The sequence below is a fragment of the Penaeus japonicus genome, unplaced genomic scaffold (assembly GCF_977035675.1).
Source record: "Penaeus japonicus unplaced genomic scaffold, GWHDUDI00000001_assembly GWHDUDI00000022, whole genome shotgun sequence".
NCBI classification, from domain to species: Eukaryota; Metazoa; Arthropoda; class Malacostraca; order Decapoda; family Penaeidae; genus Penaeus; species Penaeus japonicus.
Window position 1 is genome coordinate 20,936,663 of NW_028234424.1, and position 8,752 is coordinate 20,945,414.

The following is an 8,752-nucleotide window of genomic DNA, read 5'->3' on the forward strand; positions in this document are numbered from 1 at the left end:
AAAAAACGGGCTCTCCACCAACTCAAACCCCCCTAGCAAACAAACCAACAAACAAACAAAACCAACAGATATAAATGCACATCCCACTTACCAAATTCTCCTCAAAGACGTGGTCCATAACCTGATGCTTAGCGATGCCCGTGCAGGCCGACAGAACTTGGAAGATGTACTCATAGCGCGGATCTGTGTCGCCACGTCTTGCTCGCCTCTCTTGCTCCTCTCGTCGCTTCTGTGGGTGGCGGAAGGGGGGGGCGGAGAGGAGAGGGAGGGAGTGAAAGGGGAGGGAAGAGTGGAGGTGAGGGAGGGGGTGAAAGGGGAGGGAATGGTGGAGGTGAGGGAGGGAGTGAAAGGGGAGGGGATAGTGGAGGTGAGGGAGGGGGAGAAAGGGGAGGGAGGGGTGGAGGTGAGGGAGGGGGAGAAAGGGGAGGGAGGGGTGGAGGTGAGGGAGGGGGAGAAAGGGGAGGGAATAGTGGAGGTGAGGGAGGGAGTGAAAGGGGAGGGAATAGTGGAGGTGAGGGAGGGGGTGAAAGGGGAGGGAGGGGTGGAAGTGAGGAAGGGGGTGAAAGGGAAGGGAGGGGTGGATGTGAGGGAGGGGTGAAAGGGGAGGGAGGGGTGAAAGGGGAGGGAGGGGTGGAGGGGAGGGAGGGGGTGAAAGGGAAGGGAGGGGTGGAGGTGAGGGAGGGGTGAAAGGGGAGGGAGGGGTGGAGGTGAGGGAGGGGGTGAAAGGGAAGGGAGGGGTGGAGGTGATGGGGGAGAGGTGGAGGTGATGGGGGAGAGGTGGAGGTGATGGAGGAGAGGTGGAAGTGAGGGAGATTGGGAGGAGAGGGAGGGGGTGAAAAGTGAGGGAGAAGTGAAGGTGAGGGGAAGAAAAAGAAGAAGAGGAAATTAGAGGAAGAAACGGAGAGAAGAAGAAGAGTGAGAGAGAAAGGGGGAGACGTAGGTGAAGGAGAGGGAAAAGGGAGAGAAAGATGGAGGCGACGGAAAGGTGTAGGTGAGAAAGAAGAGAAAGAAGAGAGGTGAGCGAGAGGGAAAAACGAAGGAGAGAAAGGAGGTGAGGGAAAAAGAAATAGATAAAGAGTAAAGGGAACGTGAAGAACGGGAAAGTGAAGACATTAGAGGGAAGAAAGGAAAGAGGAAGAAGAGGAAAGGAGAAGAAAGAAAGAAGAATTAAAAAAGAAATTAAAGAAAGGAGCAAGAAACAAAGAGAGGAAGAGAAGAAATAAGGAGCATGGAAACAGTCGTAGAAGACAGTAGGAGGGGGAAATGGAGTCAGCGGTGGAGGAACGGCGAGGGAAATGGAATCGACAACAAAGAAGAAATTAAATGGAAGATGAAACAGGGAGATGAAATAAAGGGAAGAAAGGGTAAATAAACGGCATTAGTAAAGGGGAAAAATAATGGCATCTATATCATATGAACATCCACTTCTGTTTACTTTATAACATCCATGAAATAAATAATTACCTTCAGATCTAATATCTAATATAAATTCAAGGATAAAACCATGTATTGCCAAAAATGCATTGCCTCATCTAATCGTCATACTGCAAAGCTGAAATATTGCATGCATAATCAGTCTAAAATGGATCCATGGAAATCTGAACAGCAGTGAACAAAAGTCAGTGCAAAAAGCGTTGTCTATTTGACGTCCGTGAACTAGGCGGGAATCAGTGATAAAAAAGTGTAATGGATATATCTTATTTCTTTATTATCATGCGGTCGAGCTGGGACTGTGATAAGCAGAACCGAATGTTATATGCACGCACACATAATACATTTATATATATATATATATATATATATATATATATATATATATATATATATATATACACACATACATACATACATATATATATATATATATACATACATACATATATATATATATATATATATATATATATATATATATATATAATGTGTATAAATTCTTCTTTCTTCTTCTTTTCTTCTTACTTACCACCAAGAAAAGATGCCAACATAAAAACCCTGAATACACTAATCAAGATTCTCAATACATCATCCTTATGAAAGTCTTCCAAAAAAGGCAGCGGATAATGCTCTTCTCCGGCCATTCAAGCAAGCACAAGCGACTGCATTTACTCAGTTATTCTTACGGATGAGCATACTCACAAAAACGTCAGTATGCAAAAAGCTGAACTAGCATGCATGGCGATAGTTACATGTACTGGCAATAAAAGGGATAACTGTAGTAATAATCATTATTATATTTTCTACTGCCATTTTTCATGGCATTATCATTACTGTGACACAAACTCATGTAGACTTTCTTTTAACATTTGGCAATTTGCAGAAACCGTTTTACCTTTTGCGAAATGTATGCAAATAATAAAATCACCCAGAAAGAACACAAAAGAGTAACGCCTTTGTGGCATGGATTAGAACGTCATTCATTAATCATTAACCTTTACACGGTGTCGTAACCCGCTTCGTTTTTGTTTTCCGTTGCAGTGTTGTGACTCACTGCAGTGTCTCGTGTGCTGGCAACATCACTCTTTTTTTGACGTTGCTTTTGACCGTTCATCTGTTTTTGCTTGTGTTCCTGGAAGGATGCGCGCGTACATTGAAGCAAATGGAAACCAAAATCCATACCGGACTGAAAAATCACCCTCGAGCATGTTTTCATGCAGTAAAAGAAAAAGAAAAGGAGGAAGGAAAGTCCCGTGCATGTCCTGAAGTAATGTGGAACTGCCAAAAACAACAACAATGCAGGCCTTTACGAGGCATTAAGGAAGTAACTAAGCTCACGTCCTGTAACATTTACTCAAGATGGCGTCATATACCGACACGTGTCATTATAATGTGTCATACAACCAACGCAATGGGCAAGGCAACAGATCTATCATGGATCAATCCATGTGCTTATGTTTGTTGCTTTGAACTGTACAACGGATAGATAGGTTATGTTGTACTGTTTAGGGGCCATGCGCGTTACCTGCAATGCGCAAACTGCTCACCTTTTATTGCGTAATGTTCAAGTTATCTCACTCTGGTATGTCCGCGGTCAGTAATGAATATGATAAGAAAAGTGACATAATTCTTGTCGAGCCTCACATGTCATCCCTTGAACCCTATAATTACCACAACTGAATTCATACGTCAGAATCCACCAGTAATCGGATCTTCGTATGCGGTCGAAAATAATCATAGGCATCAGGGCAATGGAAGGTAAGGCTGCATGCCACAATAAACCACACTCACGCAAGAAAGGGTAAGGTAAAAAAAAAAAAGGTAAAAGTGTATACGATCGTATAAACAAGTATTATAACAAGCCGCAAGGTTGTAGCTATACAACACACATCGTCATAGGCAGGAGAGAAGGACAGTTGGTATAGGTCTATGAATTTCTAGAGGGCCTATAAATCATTCTGATTCTGCTGTTCTGTTCCGATTCATGTAGATTTACGCGCCTGTATATACCCACACCACAATCATACGTATTCAGCACTGATTATAGAAATAACTAATGAGCAGTTGGAAATGGGACCTACATTTCTCATTCGGCATCGGCCTCTCGCCAGCACTACACGAGTCTGCATACAGTAGAAAGAGACGTTTGGAAATGCCACGGAGCATACACTCCTTTACACGCTAAGGTCATTAACATTATCCCCATGCATGTATACAATGATATTTGATAAAGGAAAGAAAGTTTATGAATTGTAAATTATACTCAGTAAAACGACGAAAGTACACGCCAGATAATGAACCAAGAGGTCAACACAGGGTCAAGGTACAAGAGAAACATTCAAATCGTGTTAACCTGAAAGCACACAGAATACACAGAAATGAAAGCACGAAAGACTCGTGTAACAGAGTGCAGCACATCAAACAGAACGCCGCTAGAGGATATGGTTTACGATTCATTAAGGGAAACCACAAACGTTTAATAAATTGGACCAAACGTGACATTTGGCCGTTTATTGTGCTTCGTAAAGAGATGCTCGCTGGTTGAAAAATACGCCACCTCCACTTGGCTCCAGGGAGTGTAAAACGTAACAAATAAATCTGACCCCGACAGGACATTACGGTGTTTATATGTGCTTGAGGCTCGAGAGCTTTGTGGGACAAGTGGCCACGCGGACGCAAGCGGCTGTTCAACTAAACGGGGTTAGGGGATACGACCTCAAGGCGGAAATATGAGACGTTTTGGCGCAATACTATTCTCTCTCTCTCTTTTTAACAAGTTTGAGCGTTTTCCTAAAGGAAAATCATATCCAAATCTAGAATAAGGCTCCCGCCAGAAATAGAGCTATTTGAGTGATATAAATGAAAATCAACATTCCTATTTTTGCACTCTCGTCATAAAATGCACTCGCCGGAAAATGCGAAAATGCACCTGATATCACGACCTGTATCAACTCACTCTCTCTGCCTTTAATCCACCTTTTACGTTTACAACACCCGGTGGAGTAATTTACAAGATCAACCAACGCAGGAATGCACTTTCATCGTTGCCATTATTCTTTCTTGTAACAGTATGAATCATTCCGACATTCCACATATCACGGCGGTCACTCAATGAATGATGATGGACACAAATGTAATGTTAAAAGAAATGTGCAACTATGAATTATCACATCACGCTGCAGGCTAAATTATGGAAGCACAAATTAACAGATAAGAAGAAGATAAGAAGAGGGGAAAGAAGGAAGAGGAGGAGGCGAAGAAGGACCGGGAGGCGGCGCAAAGGCGAGGGGGGGGGGGGGAAAAAGGGGGGGGAAGAGAAGAAGATTGAAAAAAAGAAAAAAAAAATGGTTACAGAAGGAGTAGGAGGATGCGAAGAAGAAAAAAAAAATGGTTACAGGAGGAGGAGGAAGAAGAAGAAGAGGAGGAGGAGGGAGGCAGGAATCACAGAACCTGACGAAATCAATAATAAGCTAAAGATGAATAAAGAATACCCCAAGGCGGACAAAAAAAGAAAATGCGAGGAAGAAAGAGAAAAAAGAAAAAAAAAAATTAAGCAAAAAAAAAGGATGGGAAAAAAAAAAGGAAGACGAGAAGGGAAAAAAATAGGCCCGGGAAAATAGGCGGAGAGGAGAGGAGGAGGAGGAGGAGGAGGAGGAAGAAGAAGAAGAGGAGGAGGAGAAGAAGAAGAAGAAGAAGAAGAAGAAGAAGAAGAAGAAGAAGAAGGAGGAGAAGAAAAAGAAGAAATAGAAGTAGAAGTAGTAGTAGTAGCAGAAGAAAAAAAATACGAGGATGAAAAAAGTTAGAGGAAGAAAAGGGAGAATAAGAAAGAAAGAAAAATAAGGGAAAGCAGGAAACAGATATGAAGAAAAAAGTACAATAAGAAGAAACATAAAACAAACAAATGATCTAAATGGCAAATTAAAAAAAATATAAAATAAAAAGAAGAAAAAAAAATAACAATACATAGCACCATTCTTAGCACAACACAATAAGCAACACAAGCATCAATCAAACCATTCCAATACATCAACGAAAGAGACAAGAGAAAAAGAAGAACATGCACATAGAACAACTGACGAATTAAATCAGATGAAATATCTTTTCCATTTCCAACATTTTCACTCTTTTCACCTGCAGATTAAAGTTAAAGGAATTCCAAAAACAAAACAAAAACCCTTCCATTCCAACCCCAAGGAAAATGGCCGGAAGTGATTCATCTTGCTATTCCATCTATCCTTGATTTCCTTGATTTTCTTAGTCGTGTAAATTCAATAAATCTGTAATCCTACACTGATGCAAATGATGGCAATCTATTTTGATCTTATTTCATTATTTTGACTGAAGACTTAACACATTTCACTCACTTTTCTTTCCGTAATATTCTTGTTTAAGGGGATTTTTTGTTTTCTTTCAAATTATACATATGTAATGGTGTAATTGCGTGTTTAATCGCAATTCAAAAATAGATTAGTTGCAGTTGCACTGAAGGATTAAAAACAGCATATATTTTGTAAAGTTTGAAAACAAAAGTTCGAAAGATGAGAACAAAATCAAATAGCCGAGTTGATTATAAAGAAAAAAAGCCATTGACAAATTTAAAAGCCACTCCATTGAATTAGCGGCGAAATTAACGCTCATGAAGTGAAAACAAAACCAAAACCGAATTAGCCTGAAGGAACAAACATAGCATGAGCACTGAAATATAACCTAAAGCCCAAGAGAAAATCCAATCTCCTAATACAAAGGAAGGAGAAGAACTAATATCATAAAAGATTGAGAAGAAAAAAAAAGAAAAAAGAAAAAGAAAAAAGGAAAAAAAGGCGCTAGGTGGTGGGGTTTCTTTCTGCCGAAGGAGGGGGGGGTTGGGGGGGGGGGGGGGGAGGGGGGGGGGTGCGGGAAGAGGTCGCGGGGTGTGATGTGTGGTTACGGTATATGTTTGGTTAGTGGGTTGTAGAGGGAGGGGTGGAAGGGGGTGGGGGGAGTAGGGGTAAGTATAGTGTGATGTTTATTTGGATTTGTGGGGGGGGTTTGTTGGTTAGGGTGTTGTTGGGATATTAGGGGGGATCTTAAAACGTGATCAAGGAACTACATGGCAACACTTAGGGTTATATAAACTGACAAAATCCACAGGGCGATTCGATAAGGAGGTGTAATAGGTGCGGGGGAGGTGGACTGGGAGTGTAGGAACGAAGTCTCAGTCGACGGCAGGGGTTAACTAGGATGACAGGAAATTAGAGCAGGAGGAGCAGGGGGCTGATGCTAACACGGAAACATGAAGGGGACAGACCACTAAAAGACATAATAATACGGGCAAAACATGCCATAAAAGATAATAACTCACTTAAATAACCCTATATTACAAGCTACCAGCGCCCGAGCGCGCGGGACCGCCGCCCCCCGCCCCCCCCCCCTCCCCCCCCCCCCCTGCCCAACCGCAAACCCCCACCAGTCCACCAACAACAATCATCGTAACCCCTCCAGTCCCCCCCGGGCTATGCACTCTCACAACCCTTTCCAAGACCGTTGAAACCCCCGACGTTTCTTGCCCTCCATTCCCCAGTTTCTTGGCGTACCGCCTTCTATCCTCGTGCGGTAGTTCCTTTCCTTTGTGTTCCGTTGCGGTCTTGTCCCTCCCTTTTCCTTCGTTCTTCGTCATACACGTAGTCAGCTCGGCTGTGCGTCTCTGCCAACTGCCCCGCCTCTTGCACTTCTGAGCGTCTCCTTTGTCCCTCTTCCAATCCTACCCCGTGCCTTCCGGCTTCTCGGGTCTCCTTGGTTTTAGATGGTACTGTGCGTGTTGCGGTACGGTCCGGAAAACCGTGGCTCCTGGGGATTAATGATCCGATAGGTAAGTCTTTCTCTCTTTCTTTCCTGCCCGCTTGCCGGAGTTCTTGCCTCTGGCTCTCTTCCGAGCGACCCCACAGTCGTCGGGGACTAGTATGGGAATCGCCCCTTTGCCGTGGCACCGCCCTCTTCTTTCTTGCACGGAAAGGAAGAGAAGGGAAGGAGGGAAAAAGGAAGGAGAGGAGGATGGGAAATGGGGAGAAAGGGGGAAGGAAAGCGGGTGGGAGGGAGGGAAGAAGGGAAGGAAAGGGGAAAAGGAGGGAGGGTATGAGGGAAGGAAGGAGGAGAGAGGAAGAGAGGAAGGGAGGGCAGGAAAGCGGGAAATTGGAAAGAAATGAGTGAATGATAGAGGGAGGAAGGGAAAGGGAGGAAGGGAATGAAGGAAAGGAAGGGAAGGAAGGAAAGGGAGGGAAAGAAGGAGGGAGGGAAGGGAAGGGGAAGGAAGGAAAGGGAGGGAGGGAAGGAGGGAGGGAGAGAGAGAGAGAGAGTGAAAGAGAGAGAGAGAGAGAGAGAGAGTGAGAGTGAGAGTGAGAGTGAGAAAGAGAGAGAGAGAGAGAGAGAGAGAGAGAGAGAGAGATAGAGAGATAGAGAGAGAGAGAGAGAGAGAGAGAGAGAGAGAGAGAGAGAGATGGAGGATGGAAGGGAGGGAATGAGGGAGGGAGGGAGGGAGCGAGGGAGAGAGAGAGAGAGAGAGAGAGAGAGAGAGAGAGAGAGAGAGAGGGAGGATGGAAGGGAGGGAATGAGGGAGGGAGGGAGGGAGGGAGAGAGAGAGAGAGAGAGAGAGAGAGAGAGAGAGAGAGAGAGAGAGAGAGAGAGAGAGAGAGAGAGAGAGAGAGAGAGAGAGAGTGATGGAGGATGGAAGAGAGGGAATGAGGGAGGGAGGGAGGGAGGGAATGAGGGAGGGAGGGAGGGAGGGAGCGAGGGAGAGAGAGAGAGAGAGAGAGAGAGAGAGAGAGAGAGAGAGAGAGAGAGAGAGAGAGAGAGAGAGAGAGAGAGAGAGTGAGTGAGTGAGTGATGGAGGATGGAAGGGAGGGAATGAGGGAGGGAGGGAGGGAGTAAGGGAGAGAGAGAGAGAGAGAGAGATGGAGGATGGAAGGGAGGGAATGAGGGAGAGAGAGAGAGAGAGAGAGAGAGAGAGAGAGAGAGAGAGAGAGAGAGAGAGAGAGAGAGAGAGAGAGAGAGAGAGAGAGAGAGGAAGGGAGGCAAGGTAAGGCTACATGAAGGCAGACGACACACGCCAACTAATACCACAAAGCTCGTATTGGGAAGGTGAATACAGCCCTTGGCTCGACCCGTTCCTCCCACCTCCTCCACCGACAAAGGTTAGGCTTAGCGGACGAAAGGACGGTCGTTGGCGTCTTCGATCCCGGCCGAAGGGAAGAAACGGCTTGGAGTGGCTTTCGCTTCACGGACAAAGGCTTCGGCATCGGGTGGTTGTCTTGAAAATTTGAATATTGTCGTCCTGGTTCATTTA

General features: G+C 44.7%; 1 protein-coding gene across 1 annotated transcript in view; it reads right to left on the bottom strand.

The window, feature by feature from the left end:
* Nucleotides 1-224, bottom strand: part of LOC122252664 (dynein axonemal heavy chain 5) — a 75,203-nt gene extending 74,979 nt beyond the window's left edge. The window contains exon 1 of the mRNA XM_086549576.1: nt 92-224. Coding sequence (XP_086405702.1) covers nt 92-118 — 27 coding nt within the window. The 5' untranslated portion in view covers nt 119-224. The remainder of the gene's footprint in view (nt 1-91) is intronic.
* Nucleotides 225-8,752: the final 8,528 nt, after the last annotated feature.